The sequence below is a fragment of the Oncorhynchus tshawytscha genome, linkage group LG30, assembly GCF_018296145.1.
Source record: "Oncorhynchus tshawytscha isolate Ot180627B linkage group LG30, Otsh_v2.0, whole genome shotgun sequence".
NCBI lineage: Eukaryota > Metazoa > Chordata > Actinopteri > Salmoniformes > Salmonidae > Oncorhynchus > Oncorhynchus tshawytscha.
In genome coordinates this window covers 44,537,604-44,554,404 of record NC_056458.1, presented here as the reverse complement: position 1 = coordinate 44,554,404, position 16,801 = coordinate 44,537,604, and the positions used below count along the sequence as shown (strand labels likewise).

Genomic DNA, 16,801 nt, shown 5'->3' with positions numbered 1-16,801 from the left:
GTTCCCCCCTCACTCCTCCTCACTCCTCACCCCTTACCCCCTCACCCCCTCACTCCTCACCCCTCACCCCCTCACTCCAAATCTTATTAAATAATCCAAGGGGAACATGTATGACCTCATCAGGTAGACGCTTAAACATTGCGTAGCCCAACTGATCATGACCTGGGTCTTATATATCCACAGCATATTAAGGCTGAACACATCTCATGTATGGTTAAACCAGCATCCAAAGAAGAGTCAACAGTATCCCTTTTGTTATACACATAAACATAAGCGTTTAAAATCTCCAACCTGCATTGCTTATTTATATACATCATCCAAAGTCACCCCACCATGTATCCTAGCAAATGTCTCCCCCAACAAGTCAGTTTTTTCTTTATCAGATCCCGGACATTTTTTGACCCATAACCAAAACTGGAAGTCGAGCATCTTCCAGTCCTCTTCTTCAACAAAGAGCATACATCCCCCAGCTCAGTACCCTGCCTATTGTGGAGCAGAACTGTCTCCATGCATTTCTCCCGACAGACTTAATGACCCTACATAGTAAAGCTCTCTTCCTTTGAAAATCAACTAGATTCTCAGGAGTCATATTTGCACACAACACTCTGTAAACCCTATTTAGTTCTCGTATAGAAGCAGTGCACTCTTCGGCCCACCAAGGAACCACCTTCCTTTTCTCACCCACTTCACACACTGGCACATGTACATTTGCAGCACTTAAAATCAGAGGTCACAGAAGGCAGCACATACATCAACCCGGTCTCTCTAAAGACAAACTGTCCAACAGACTTTAAGTAATGATCACCAAACTTTTCCCAGTCTGCTTTATGAAATCACCATCTTCTGAATGGTACTCTATCTGGGGGCGGCAGGTAGCCTAGTGGTTAGAGCGTTGGTCCATCGAATCCCCGAGCTGACAAGGTAAAAATCTGTCCTTCTGCCCCTGAACAGGCAGTTAACCCACTGTTTCTAGGCCTTCATTTTAAATAAGAATTTGTTCTTAACTTACTTGCCTAGTTAAATAAAGGTTAAATAAAAATCTGGAATAGTAACATCAAAGTTCATGGTACACGAAATCGGGAAATGATCACTTCCAACAGTAGAATCATTCATTACATTCACACATATACATCAACTCTTGTACCACATTCATCGTTAAGACATACAGTGCATTCGGAAAGTATTCAGACCCCTTGGCTTTTTCCACATTTTGCAACGTTACAGCCTTATTCTAAAATGGTTTAAATAGTTTTTCCCTCTTCATCAATATACACGCAATACCCCATAATGACAAAGCAAAAACAGAAGACTGAAATATAACAAAACATTTGATTATATTTTTTTTGCTGATTAATTATGAAAAATATGAATAACATTCCACCCATGAGGCCACAAGTGGGCGATTTGGTCATTTGACTTCAGGAAAGGGTTCTACTCAATGGTGTGCTTGACACCCCATTCATTATCATATTAGAGGAATAAATGAAGAAATAATATACATGAATGAAAATGGGTTTTATTATTGAAATTATGAATGATGTATTTATGTTTGTATTCATTCATTCATTTATTTATCTATTTATATGTGCATGTATTTATTCATGTATATATGGGTGCATGTATTTATTCATGTATATATGGGTGCATGTATTTATTCATGTATATATGGGTGCATGTATTTATTCATGTATATATGGGTGCATGTATTTATTCATGTATATATGGGTGCATGTATTTATTCATGTATATATGGGTGCATGTATTTATTCATGTATATATGGGTGCATGTATTTATTCATGTATATATGGGTGCATGTATTTATTCATGTATACATGGGTGCATGTATTTATTCATGTATATATGGGTGCATGTATTTATTCATGTATATATGGGTGCATGTATTTATTCATGTATATATGGGTGCATGTATTTATTCATGTATATATGGGTGCATGTATTTATTCATGTATATATGGGTGCATGTATTTATTCATGTATATATGGGTGCATGTATTTATTCATGTATATATGGGTGCATTTATTTATTCATGTATATATGGGTGCATGTATTTATTCATGTATATATGGGTGCATGTATTTATTCATGTATATATGGGTGCATGTATTTATTCATGTATATATGGGTGCATGTATTTATTCATGTATATATGGGTGCATGTATTTATTCATGTATATATGGGTGCATGTATTTATTCATGTATATATGGGTGCATGTATTTATTCATGTATATATGGGTGCATGTATTTATTCATGTATATATGGGTGCATGTATTTATTCATGTATATATGGGTGCATGTATTTATTCATGTATATATGGGTGCATGTATTTATTTATAAATATGGCAGGTTTGATCCTCCATACATCAGGACCACAACCATGGATTCCATTCCGATGACCACACTGATTTAATCTGCAATAATAACTTTTAAAATGTAAGTATTCATGTTGTGTTTGTCGAGGATTTGACGGCTTTTAGGACTAAGCAGGTTATTGAGAGTGCCCTCCTAACACATTTTCAACAATTTTTTTAATTTTATTTTTATTTTTTAAATCAGTCAGCGACTATAAGCTCTGTGGAAACACCGTAGCACTTTAGAAAGTGACAACTGGGATGTTTGTGTACAACTTAGTCAATATGTTTTACTGTAGGCCTAAACCTGTTTTAAACTAGTAAACCGGAATCATGTAATTAACTTTGATCGGTTTTGATTATACTGTTTCTTTAAATAAACATGCAGTAATTGTGTTTTATTTAGATGTTACACATCTTTATTTCACCTTGATTATCAAGCATTTTAGGAATTTTATAAGTGAGAATTCAATGTTTTTTTAAAACTTTTCTAGCTATATCAATCAAATGTATTTTATAGAGCCATTTTTATATCAGCAGTTGTCACAAAGTGCTTTACAGATACCCAACCTAAACCCCTAAAGAGCTTTACAGATACCCAACCTAAACCCACAAAGTGCTTTACAGATACCCAACCTAAACCCACAAAGTGCTTTACCCAACCTAAACCCACAAAGTGCTTTACAGATACCCAACCTAAACCCACAAAGAGCTTTACAGATACCCAACCTAAACCCACAAAGTGCTTTACAGATACCCAACCTAAACCCACAAAGTGCTTTACCCAACCTAAACCCACAAAGTGCTTTACAGATACCCAACCTAAACCCACAAAGTGCTTCACAGATACCCAACCTAAACCCACAAAGTGCTTTACAGATACCCAACCTAAACCCCTAAAGAACAAACAATGCAGGAGCATTTGGGAAAAACTCCAGAGAAGGAAGAAACCTAGAGAGGAACCATGCTCTGATGGCTGGCCAGTCCTCTTCATAAAGGTGCATTAAAACAAGCATATTCTTATTCCTCTTGTATGTCTGTCCACAGAGCCCAGGATAGGAGTACCCAGAAATGTAGTGCATCTATTTTCACCAGTAGATGGGAGGAGAAGATACCGGTCAGTGATCATATCTCCAAAACAAGCTTGGGTAAGTTCATGATACATTGTCACACTTGACTGTACTGTAGGTATGATTTAGAAAAAGCCTCTTGAGGGGACATGATATACTGGTGTTAAGCAGACGTTCTCCAGAACAGATCATGTTTCTACTTTTGTTTCTTTACTCCTCTACAGCCAAAAGTGTTAAGAAGACAAACAAATAGCAAACAAGATTTTGCAGGTAGCAGAGACATGGGTGTTTCTAATAGTCTTTTTTGTAAGGTAATATTTTTTTATATATTTTTTTATAGTTGAAGGCAATGAAGGATATTGTTTGAGTGCAAGACATTTAACTGACTGCCAAATGGAAATTTAGAGGAGCCATCACATATTATCCATGCTTGTTGTTGTGAACAACATGCAATATAATTTAGACATCTTCACGGTTGTGTCCAAAGGCTACAGACAAACAGCAGCACTGTCTCTCTGTGTTATTTAATTTCAAAGTTGCATAATGGCCTTTTATGTTGTCCTGGTAACTGCTTTGCAGAATACATAAAGTTAACTCTGTTAGGATATCTGGGCTGTGAAGAGGTATCCCAAATTCTGGTGTGTCACTTAGTGTTTACTCCAAGTCCATTCTGTATTTTGAGGGCTTTGAGATCCTAACATTTTGAATGCACAACTAGTCCACTCGACTTATATGTTGAAGTAGCCTAAAGCAGTGGAATGACAACAGGCTTTTTTTGTACTTCAAAGTTACCTTGTATTTGGCTCATTTATTGAGCTGTTGGATCCGAACATTTAGTATTGTATGTAGAGTGCAGTGAGAGATAGCAATGTGTTAGTTTCCAATGTGGCCATTGGCTTGTTTTCAACATTGCATCACAGTGAAGAACTGTGTGATTGCATATGCCCAACCCAGAGGGGGGCTGGCCCCTGTGCTAACTGTTAACTTAATATCCCCGCAGTATATTACCGTTTGAGCCTGAGGAGGATTTCCTGCATGCTCTCCGTCTCTGTCTCAGCTTTGGAGACAACACACTGTGACTTCCCATCATCATCTAGATACAACATGTTCAAGATTTCAAGACTTCATTAATCAAAATGTAAGATATATATTTTTATTTTATTCAGTCTGGTCGTATGGGTTAAAGTAGCCTACTGTTGACGTTGCCATTACGCTGAGTTCTACAACTGCGTTTTTGACCTGTCATGTCAAGAAAACTCAAGTTATGTTCTAACTACAGAACCCATGTCCATGTGTATAGGCTATATCATGTTTAAAAAACATTCCTAGTTGCAGTGGTGTAAAGTACATAAGTAAAACATACTTTAAAGTATTACTTACATAGTTTTTTGGGGGTATCTGTACTTTACTATTTTATATTTTTTACCATTTTTACTTTTACTTCACTACATTCCGAAAGAAAAATCATGTACTTTTTACTCCATAACATTTTCACTGACAATCATTAGTAGTCGTTACATTTTGAATGCTTAGCAGAACAGGACAATGGTCCAATTCATGCAGTTATCAAGAGAATATCTCTGGTCATTCCTACTGCCTCTGATCTGGTGGGTTCACGAAACAGAGAATATCTCTGGTCATCCCTACTTTCTCTGATCTGTGGGCTCACGAAACAGAGAATATCTCTGGTCATCCCTACTGCCTCTGATCTGGTGGGCTCACAAAACAGAGAATATCTCTGGTCATCCCTACTGCCTCTGATCTGGTGGGCTCACGAAACAGAGAATATCTCTGGTCATCCCTACTGCCTCTGATCTGGTGGGCTCACGAAACAGAGAATATCTCTGGTCATCCCTACTGCCTCTGATCTGGTGGGCTCACAAAACAGAGAATATCTCTGGTCATCCCTACTGCCTCTGATCTGGTGGGCTCACAAAACAGAGAATATCTCTGGTCATCCCTACTGCCTCTGATCTGGTGGGCTCACGAAACAGAGAATATCTCTGGTCATCCCTACTTTCTCTGATCTGGTGGACTCACTTAACACAAATGCTACGTGTTGGAGTATGCCACTGGCTATCCGTAACATACAAACACAAGAAAAGTGTGCCGTCTGGTTTGCTTAATATAAGGAATATGAAATGATTTATACTTTAAATTTAACTTTTGATACTTAAGTATATTGGAGCAATTACATTTACTGCTGATACTTAAGTATATTTAAAACCAAATACTTTTAGACTTTTACTCAAATAGTATTTTACTGGGTGACTTTCACTTTTACTTGAGTCATTTTCTATTAAGGTATCTTTTACTTTTACTCAAGTATGACAATTGGATACTTTTGCTACAACTGCCCAGTTGTTGGTGTGTTTATGTCTGAACAATGGCATTGTATTGTAGTATGTTGCTCTGGGAAGAAGAAGCTGCACACATAATTGTTGTATTGTTGCGATGGACCTGACAGATTCTCTCAGACTTTACTGCTACTGTTGATGTAAACAACCGCCGCAGCTATCGTTTTAAAAAGCATAAAAATGTGTGGTTACATTGCATATTTATAACACACAGTATGATATTAGTGAACTATGTCAATATTAGTCAAAATGTCAATGTATTTAATTTGCAAATCACTGAGGTGTTGAAATAACTGATACGTTGAGGACAACAAGATTCAAATAATTATATCTTGCCCCAGATTCTTTTGAATACCACTTTTGATTGAATCGAGTTCTAACTACATCCTACCATTAGGCCTAACGGAGCCTTCTGTTTACATGCTCTAAATCAATAGCTTGAAACACAGAGGACATCCCATCAATCAGATCTCCTACTGTATTCAGAGGTTATCAGCCCAGAAAAGTCTATAACAAACACAGGAAAGTTAAATATAAACAGTTTTGATAAACATAAACCCTTTTGAACTCTGGCCACCCTTGTTACACCATAAATTGCCTATTTAACAACACACCTTGTGTTCTGAATTACATAGTGATGTAACTATGGTTACTTCTTTGCCAGAAACCCAGGAGGAGGAGGCTGATGTATCTGTAGAATGTTGACGCAGACAAATACTAATGTACGTTGAGACACATTGTAGAGGATTGCTAAACTCTTCTTCCTTCCTCTTCATCTAACAACCACATTTATCCGGTTTACAGCGTTTTAAAATTAGTTCAAACTATTCTGATTGGTCTGTATCGCAAGGGTGATTTCCTCAAACAAGATTAACATATTTTGGCATTGACTAAAATAGAAATGTCCAATGACATTTTTTGGGGGGCGGTGAAACATTTTATTTGTCACATGACCCAAATACAACGGGTCTAAGACCTTATCACGAGAAATAAAATATACAAGAATGGAGCTTTACAGGGAGTATTTTTATTTTATTTTACCAGGCAAGTCAGTTAAGAACAAATTCTTATTTTCAATGACAGCCTAGGAACAGTGGGTTAACTGGTCTAGGAACAGTGGGTTAACTGGCCTAGGAACAGTGGGTTAACTGCCTGTTCAGTGGCAGAACAACAGATTTATACCTTGTCAGCTCAGGGGTTTGAACTTGCAACCTTCCAGTTACTAGTCCAACGCTCTAACCACTAGGCTACCCTGCCACCCCAGTAGATGGAAAAAGCTGTGGAAAAGGTATCCATAAAACAGGAAAGCGCTCACCCAGAGGCGGCGCTCCTAGTGGCTGGGGACTCAAAGCAAGGAAACTTAAATCGGTCTTACCAAATTTCTATCAGCATGTTAAATGTGCAACCAGAAGGGAAATAAAACTCTGGACCACCTTAACTCCGCACACAGAGACGCATACAAAGCTCTCCGTCTTCCTCCATTTGGCAAATCTGACCATAATTCTGTCCTTTTGATTCCTGCTTACAAGCTAAAATTAAAACGGGAAGCACCATTGACTCAATCCATAAAAAAGTGGTCAGATGAAGCAGTTGCTAAGCTACAGGACTGTTTTGCTAGCACAGACTGGAATATGTTCTGGAATATGTTCCTCCGATGGCATTGAGGAGTACACACAGTCATTGGCTTCATCAATAAGTGCATCGATGATGTCGCCCCCATAGTGACTGTATGTACATACCTCAACCAGAAGCCATGGACTACAGGCAACATCCGCACTGAGCTAAAGGCTATAGCTGCCGCTTTCAAGGAGCGGGACTCTGACCCGGAAGCTTATAAGAAATCCCGCTATGCCCGCCGACGAACCATCAAACAGGCAAAGCATCAATACAGGACTGAGATCGAATCATACTACACCGGCTCTGATGCTCGTCGGATGTGGCAGGGCTTGCAAACTATTAGACTACAAAGGGAAGCCCAACCGAGAGCTTCCCAGTGAAGCAAGCCTACCAGACAAGCTAAACTACTTCTATGCTCGCTTTAAGGCAAATAACACTGAAACATGCATGAGAGCACCAGCTGTCCCGGAAGACTGTGTGATCACACTCTCTGCAGCCGATGTGGGTAAGACCTTTAAACAGGGTCAACATTCGCAAGGCCGCAGGGCCAGACAGATTACCAGGACGTGTACTGTGAGCATGCGCTGACCAACTGTCAAGTGTCTTCACTGACATTTTCAACCTCTCTCGGTTCGAGTCTGTAATACCAACATGTTTTAAGCAGACCACCATAGTCCCTGTGCCCAAGAACACTAAAGTAACCTGCCTAAATGACTACTGACCCGTAGCACTCACGTCTGTAGCCATGAAGTTCTTTGAAAGAAAGGTCATGACTACATCAACACCATTATCCCAGAAACCCTAAACCCCATTCCAATTAGCATTCCTCCCTAACAAATCTACAGATGATACAATTTCTATTGCACTCCACACTGCCCTTTCCCACCTGGACACAAGAAACATGTGAGAATGCTGTTCTTTGACTACAGCTCAGCGTTCAACACCATAGTGCCCTCAAAGCAATCAGTAAGCTAAGGACCCTGAGACTAAAAACCTCCCTCTGCAACTGGATCCTGGACTTCCTGACAGGCCGCCCCCAGGTAGTAAGGCTAGGTAACAACACATCCGCCACACGGGCCCCTCAGGGGTGCGTGCTCAGCCCCCTCCTGTACTCCCTGTTCACTGATGACTGCATGGCCAGGCATGACTCCAACACCATCATTAAGTTTGCCGATGACACAACAGTGGTAGGCCTGATCACCGTCAACAACGAGACAGCCTATAGGGAGGAGGTCAGAGACCTGGCCATGTGGTGCCAGGACAACAACCTCTCCCTCAACGTGATCAAGACAAAGGAGATTATTGTGGACTACAGGAAAAAGAGGACCGAGCACACCCCCATTCTCATCAACAGGGCTGTAGTGGAGCAGGTTGAGAGCTTCAAGTTCCTTGCTGTCCACATCACCAACAAACTAACATGGTCCAAGCACACCAAGACAATCGTGAAGAGGGCATGACAAAACCTTTTCCCCCTCAGGAGACTGAAAAGATTTGGCATGGGTCCTCAGATCCTCAAAAGGTTCTACAGCTGCACCATCGAGAGCATCCTGGTTGCATCACTGCCTGGTATGGCAACTGACCACAAGGCACTACAGAGGGTAGTGTGTACGGCCCAGTACATCACTGGGGCCAAGCTTCCTGCCATCCAGGACCTCTATACCAGGCGATGTCAGTCATAGACTGTTCTCTCTGCTACTGCACAGCAAGCGGTATCGGGGCGCCAATTCTAGGTCCAAGAGGTTTCTAAACAGCTTCTACCCCCAAGCCTTCAGCTTCTACCCCCAAGCCTTCAGCTTCTACCCCCAAGTCTTCAGCTTCTACCCCCAAGCCTTCAGCTTCTACCCCCAAGCCTTCAGCTTCTACCCCCAAGCCTTCAGCTTCTACCCCCAAGTCTTCAGCTTCTACCCCCAAGCCTTCAGCTTCTACCCCCAAGCCTTCAGCTTCTACCCCCAAGTCTTCAGCTTCTACCCCCAAGCCATAAGACATCTAATCAAATGGCTACCCAGACTTTTCATTTTCATTGCCCCCCTCTTTTATACCACTGCTACTCTCTGTTGTCATCATCTATGCATAGTCACTTTAATAACTCTATCTACATGTATATATTACCTCAACTAACCGGTGCTCCCGCACATTCACTCTGTACCTGTACCCTACTGTACTGTATATAGTGTCGTGGAAATTTCCTCTATTTACCGAATCATGAGAGCAAACCACACACAAGTCAGAGTTAGTTATCACAAAGTCCATCTTTAATTATATGAGCTCTATCACAACCCTGTGACTCTCAGATCAATTCAGTGTCTATCAATGAATTCTCTGAGAGTCCCTTACACATTGCAACTGAGATCCTTTATAGCAAAGACACACATAGCCAGACAGCATTGACCCATAATTTATCGTTCAGCTTTGTCTCCTAAACTATGTTCTTTTCTCAAACTCAGAACCATAAAACAAATCCTCCATATCAACAGGCATATATCAAATCCACCCCTCCTTGACAAGATCACAGAGACACATTGACTGGCACACAGACATTGTGGAGCCAAGAGATACACGCTTGACCTCTCCCCTCTCTTCGGCCCAAGGAACTTAGTCTTGACAGAGACCAGATACTGCAACCCTGCCACAGTATTATACAAACACATTCTGATGAGAAGTAACTTACAAACATATGATGAATATAAAACATCTTACCTATTTTACCAACTAATTCTGATTATTCCCCAACAATAGTCTCACTATATTGTTATTTTACTGCTGCTCTTTAATTACTTGTTACTTTAATTTCATTTAATTTCTTATTCATTTTATTTCAATTGCATTGTTGGTTAGGGGCTCATAAGTAAGCATTTCACTGTAAGGTCTACAGCTGTTGTATTCAGCACGTGACTAATAATTTTATTTGAGATCAATGTCCAGGAGTAAGATGTATTTAAGGATGAAGGCAGGGTAAAGTGACTAGGCATCAGTGTAGATAATAATAAGGTATTTGAGGTAGATATGTACATGAAGGCAGGGTAAAGTGACGAGACATCAGGATAGATAATAATAAGGTATTTGAGGTAGATATGTACATGAAGGCAGGGTAAAGTGACTAGACATCAGGATAGATAATAATAAGGTATTTGAGGTAGATATGTACATGAAGGCAGGGTAAAGTGACTAGACATCAGGATAGATAATAATAAGGTATTTGAGGTAGATATGTACATGAAGGCAGGGTAAAGTATCTCATAGGAGAAAGCATCATAGTGAGCTAAACAGCGCCCCTCTTTCTCTCTACATATAGGCCATCTATCTGATACTGTCTTGACAACAAAAAATGTATAACAATGTGCCAATCAGCGTTGAGCTGAACTGAGCAAATCAACTGTAAATGGTCCTGGCGAAAATTTTAAAAAAATGTCAAGGGAAGTCCGTTTTTATTTGGCGTCTCTCCTATCAAATCGCTTTCAGGGCATATGTCAAGGACAGAAACAACTTGAGTTGTTGCATCTCGTTGTGTTGTTGTCCTCCGGTGGCTGGTTAGCTAAAATTGTCCCTTTCCTCAATTAGAGATAGAGATAGGATATAGGATAATATATATAATATAGGATAATGGAGATAGGGATATAGACTTGTGGTTTTACTTCATTCTCCATACTGACCAGTGATTACAACATGATTCTGATCCAACCATTAATTCATACATTGTTGTGCCCCTGGCCCGAGAGGATTTATACAGAAGCTAGATGTAAGAAAGCTTATGTTAACTAGCTAATGTTGCCCATGAATGGAAGTTAGGCTAGCGAGCAAGCATTTTAGCCAAGTAGCCTTGGACAACAAAGAATAAAAGCATGTACGGTGTGACAGAGTGACAGAGACCGTTTTGTCAACATGAAAGAGAGGAGGATGGCATTGGCGTTTCTCTACAAGTAGGGTGAGTCAACTGCCTTCGCCAGAGCACGTGCCTCTTTGTCCTTCCAGTCTCCAAAGTGCCCTTTTTGGGTAGGTGGTGGTGTAATTTCCCCCCCAAAGTTTTTTTTTTGTATACATTTTTGTAATTGTTGTTTGGGAACCCACTAGCCACAAGTCATTGTGAAGTTCGCCACCCCATCCGTTGGTTGCACTGGTTGATCTGCCCTGTACAGGTCTGCCATGTATGGAGATTGCACCGTTATCCCAAACATGCATGGCTTGAGAGATGCGTTCACCGGTCCAAGTGTGGGTAGCTAGCAACCTACTTTAAATATCAACAGTACTGCCACAGCAGCATAACACTTGATTTAGCATACATCTTCATCAATATACGGTCTGGTTGGCTGATATGCGCAGCAGAGAGATATAGAGCGTCTTTTCATTTTGAGCACCTGTCCCCTGAAAGGTCTGTGCACTGCCCTCTTAAAGGCTGCCCAGAAACTGCAGCCTGGTCTCATAGACTAGACGTAACATAGTACACGTTTATGGAAGGTTACTTTAGGGTGGTTGGTTAGAGTGGATCAGACTGGTCCCATAGACTACACATAACATAGTAAACGTAAATCCCGTATACTCAAATTAGTATGATATGTTACGTATTATAAACTGGGTGGTTCGAGCCCTGAATGTTGATTGGCTAAAAGCCGTGGTATATCAGGTATATTTTTACCATTCTAATTACTTTGTTTAACAGTTTATAATAGCAATAAGATATCTCGGGGGTTTGTTTAGATATGGCCAATATACAACGGCTAAGGGCTGTATCCAGGCAACCCTCTTTGCATCATATGCATAAGAACAACCCTTAGCCGTGATATATTTGCCATACACCACACCCACTTGGGCTTTATTGCTTAATTGTATGGTTACATAAGATAGGCGGTTACTTAAGGAAAAAACGAAAAGAAGGGCGGTTGGTCAGACGAATATCTAGCAATCCAAAGCTGGCGAGTTTGAATCTCATCATGGACAATACTTATTTTCCACCATAATTTGCAAATAAATTCATTAAAAATCCTACAATGTGATTTTCTGGATTTTTTTTCTCATTTTGTCTGTCATAGTTGAAGTGTACCTATGATGAAAATTACAGGCCTCTCTCATCTTTTTAAGTGGGAGAACTTGCACAATTGGTAGCTGACTAAATACTTTTTTGCCCCACTGTATTTAGCATTTTAGTTAATTAGCAACTTTACAACTACTTACTACTTTTCAGCTACTTCACAACTACTTAGCATGTTGTCTAACCCTTACCTTAACCCTTTAACCTAACTCCAAACCTTAACCCCTAACCCCTAGAGCTAGCTAACATTAGCGTTAGCAACCTAGCTAACGTAAGTGACAACAAATTGTAATCGTAACATATTGTATGAATTGCAATTCATAACATATTGTATATCATACAAATTGTAAAGTAATCCGGGCATAATGAGAAGCCACACCCCCTGAATCAGTCTCCTAGATGTTGTTGTTTACTTTCTCACTCTATTTCCAGTAACTCAATTACGACTGAGATTTCATCTTAAATTTATGTTTGCGGGCCAGAGTATGGTAGACTAATTCCTCGTGGACAGATCTACTTAAACATAACTGGTACTGTAGAATTTGTCAGGAAGGAACAGGATGGGTGTGTTAACGAGCAGCATTAGTTCCGGTGTTTGCGTTTTTCCGTCACTGGTTATTTGGACAAATCATGATTTCGCAGGTGTTAGCATCTTTCGAATTTTGGAAGGGGAGGGGACATTCGGCCTGGGTTAACTGAGATTAGCTAGACTCAAACCTGTAAACCTTGATTTTTACCAGTGGTATCGATGAATAAATGTGATAAAACAATAGTCTTTCTCATCACCGGAACTCTGAGGAGCATGTCACTCTTAGTCAGAGGCTTTATGTCAACCTTAAAGGTGCAATCTGCAATACATATAGTTATATCTATAGTTCCATATATGAATTTGGGAGTTGATACAGTTTGGCCCACCCCTCAAATTGTGTCACCCTCTTCATATGTTACCTTCCTTGTTCAGATCTCAGGGTTGGGAGCCATGGAGACGAATGGGTCAGTGAAGGATGAAGAGAAGACTCGTCTGAGTTCAGTTTCCAATGAAACTTCCACACGCTACGGTTCCATAGCTGACAGCCTTCCTACTGATGAACCATCCACAGCGGAGACAACAGTCCTCTCTCCACGACGCTCCTATATAACCGTAGCTGTGCTCTGTTATGTCAACTTAATCAATTACATGGACCGATACACAATCGCAGGTGAGAGTCTTTCAGCACTTCTTTTGAAAACAGCTAACACCTGCAGTCAAGCTTGCAACGTCCCCTTTTTATGGTGGCACGGGCCACTTTTCAGTCAAGCGCTTGCACAACGGCACATCAGGGATTCGAACCAGCAACCTTTCACTTACTGACCAAAACGCTCATAACTGCTATGTTTCCTGCCACTAACCTACATCAAGCTTGTGACTCTATAAACTTGTTGGATGAATTTGCAGTTTGTTTTGTTTTAAGATAATGCATAGGCATTTCCAGTGGCGATTTTAGCATGTAAATCTTGGTGGGGCAAACAAATGTAATAAAGTGGGACGCATGCTAGCAAAGCCACTACACAACACAACACTAAACATTAATTACACTACAGCGGTGACAAACGTGTTTCCACAAACTGTTAGGGCCTACATAAAGCTGTCCCAATAGCAGTCCCAACATCTTACCACTGCTACACCTGGCTGTCAGCGGAGCCTTGTCTGGCAATGGAACAGTTAATTCAGCCTAATGTACTGCCTTTAAAAAAACAGAGCTGATATGGCTGAACAAATGTGGTTTCTAATGACAATTCAGATCTACAAACTCTGGCATAAGGGGACGACAAGCGGATAAGAGGCCATCTGTAATTTCGATTAGGACATTAATGAGTGAGCTAGGATGGACGTTGTCAATATAACTATTTGTTTAGTGCTTTTAAAATGTACAGCGGCACAATTCAGAAAATGGTCTGTTCTTACAGTGTTCTCCCTGTACACCAAGTCAGAACCTTAGGATAAATAAAGGGGGCTTATACGCAGACAATGAAAGCTCTTACAAAATTCAATGATTACATTTCTCTGAAACAGGTTATAGGCTACATGTGCACCACCAAGTCAGAACAGTAGGAGAAATTAAGAGTGGTAAATAGACCAAATTATTAGAGCACATTACCAACACCTAAGCTCCTTATTTTCCAATGGCTGCCCAACCATCACAAAAAGCACTGAACTAGGCTGAAACACCTGAGTTTTGGAGTTGCCTCACCTGCCCTGAATGACTGGTCACCACTGGGCATTTCTGATGCTGATAAGTATTGGAGGGTCCCTTTTGTACTAACTAATGCAATACTGTTTCTCTTTTTATCTCACAGGGGTCCTTCTCAGTATCCAGAAGTTCTTTGATATAACTGACAGCACGTCTGGACTACTACAGACAGGTATATGATGATTCAAATTTACATTCATTTCACACCCTTTTCTGTTAATGTGTTTACAACCACATTATGCTGAGGGTGCAGACTACAGATACCCTCACATTACAAGAAGACAGGAAGAAAATAGATCACCGATTACTTCACTTCCTGTGCAATATGCATTGATACCATCTCAGATAATCTGTTTTACAGTGCCTTTAGAAACTATTTATACGACTCTCCACATGTTGTTGTGTTACAACTTGAATTTAAAATGGATTACATTGAGAATGTTTGGTTACTGGCCTACACAAAATACCCCATCATGTCAAAGTGTACATTTTCACAAATGAATTAAAAAATGAAATGTCTTGAGTCAACAAGTATTCCAACCCTTTGTTATGGCAAGCCTAAATAAGTTCTAGAGTAAAAATGTGCGTAACAACTCACATAATAAGTTGCATGGACTCAATAGTCCAAATTGGTGATGTGAAATACTTACTCACATGATATTTCACATGATCTTAGTATATATACACCTGTTCTGAAAGGCCCCAGAGTCTACAACACCACCAAGCAAGGGGCACCACCAAGCAAGCGTCACCATGAAGACCAAGGAGCTCTCCAAACAGGTCAGGGACAAAGTTGTGGAGAAGTACAGATCTGGGTTGGGTTATAAAAAAAATATCTGAAACTTTGAACATTAAATCCATTATTAAAAAATGGAAAGAATATGGCACCGCAACAAACCTGCAAAGAGAGGGCCGCCCACCAAAACTCACAGACCAGGCAAGGAGGGCATTAATCAGAGAGGTAAAAAAGAGACCAAAGATAACCCTGAAGGAGCTGCAAAGCTCCACAGCGGCGATTGGAGTATCTGTCCATAGGACAACCTTAAGCCATACACTCCACAGAGCTGGGCTTTACGGAAGAGTGGCCAGAAAAAAATTAACAAACACATTTGGTGTTTGCCAAAAGGCATGTGGGAGACTCCCCAAACATATAGAAGAAGGTACTCTGGTCAGATGAGACTAAAATTGATCTTATTGGCCATCAAGGAAAACTCTATGTCTGGCACAAACCCAACCCCTCACATCACCCCGGGAACACCATCCCCACAGTGAAGCATGGTGGTGGCAGCATCATGCTGTGGACATGTTTTTCATCAGCAGGGACTGGGAAACTGGTCAGAATTGAAGGAATGATGGATGGCGCTAAAAACGGAAATTATTGAGGGAAACCTGTTTTAGTCTTCCAGAGATTTGAGAATGGAATAGAGGTTCACTTTCCAGCAGAACAATGACCCTAAGAATACTACTAAAGCAACACTTGAGTGGTTTAAGGGGAAACACTTAAATGTCTTGGAATGGCCTAGTCAAAGCCCAGACCTCAATCCAATTGAGAATATGTGGTATGACTTAAAGATTGCTGGCATGTTGTGTAAATCAAATGATACAAACCCCCCAAAAATCTAATTTTAATTCCAGGTTGTAAAGCAACAAAATAGGAACAATTCCAAGGGGGTGAATACTTTCACAAGCCACTGTAAGTGTGCAATAATAGTGTTTAACATTATTTTTTTAACGACAAAAGTTCTGTACCCCACACATACAATTATCAAGCAATGAATTTCACACCCATATTTATCCACAAAGGCCAGGGAGGTTTTCCAATGCCTCGCAAAGTAGGGCACCTATTGGTAGATGGGTAAAACAAAAGAAAAGAAGCAGACATTGTATATCCCTTTTAAACATGAAGTTATTAATTACACTTTAGATGTTGTATCAATACACCCAGTCACTACAAAGATACAGGTGTCCTTCCTAACTCAGTTGCCAGAGAGAAAGGAAATCGCTCAGTGATTGAGACCAATGGTGACTTTAAAACAGTTACAGAGTTTAATGGCTGTGATGAGAGTAAACTGAGGATGGATCAACAACATTGTAGTTACTCCACAATACTAACCTAATTGACAGAGTG

At 40.2% G+C, this 16,801-nt stretch overlaps 1 protein-coding gene across 3 annotated transcripts in view; it reads left to right on the top strand.

The window, feature by feature from the left end:
* The first annotated feature begins 3,422 nt into the window (after positions 1–3,422).
* spns3 (spinster homolog 3 (Drosophila)) overlaps positions 3,423–16,801 on the top strand; it is a 29,423-nt gene continuing 16,044 nt past the window's right edge. Inside the window, exons 1-4 of one of the 3 annotated variants that reach the window (XM_024402908.2) lie at positions 3,423–3,523; positions 4,446–4,583; positions 13,404–13,641; positions 14,780–14,845. In XM_024402908.2, the coding sequence (XP_024258676.1) occupies positions 13,422–13,641; positions 14,780–14,845 (286 nt within the window). In that variant the 5' untranslated portion in view covers positions 3,423–3,523; positions 4,446–4,583; positions 13,404–13,421. Of the gene's footprint in view, positions 3,524–3,740; positions 3,757–4,445; positions 4,584–13,403; positions 13,642–14,779; positions 14,846–16,801 lie in introns of those variants that run through there. The other 2 variants (XM_042309168.1, XM_024402909.2) reach the window with 2 other exon arrangements.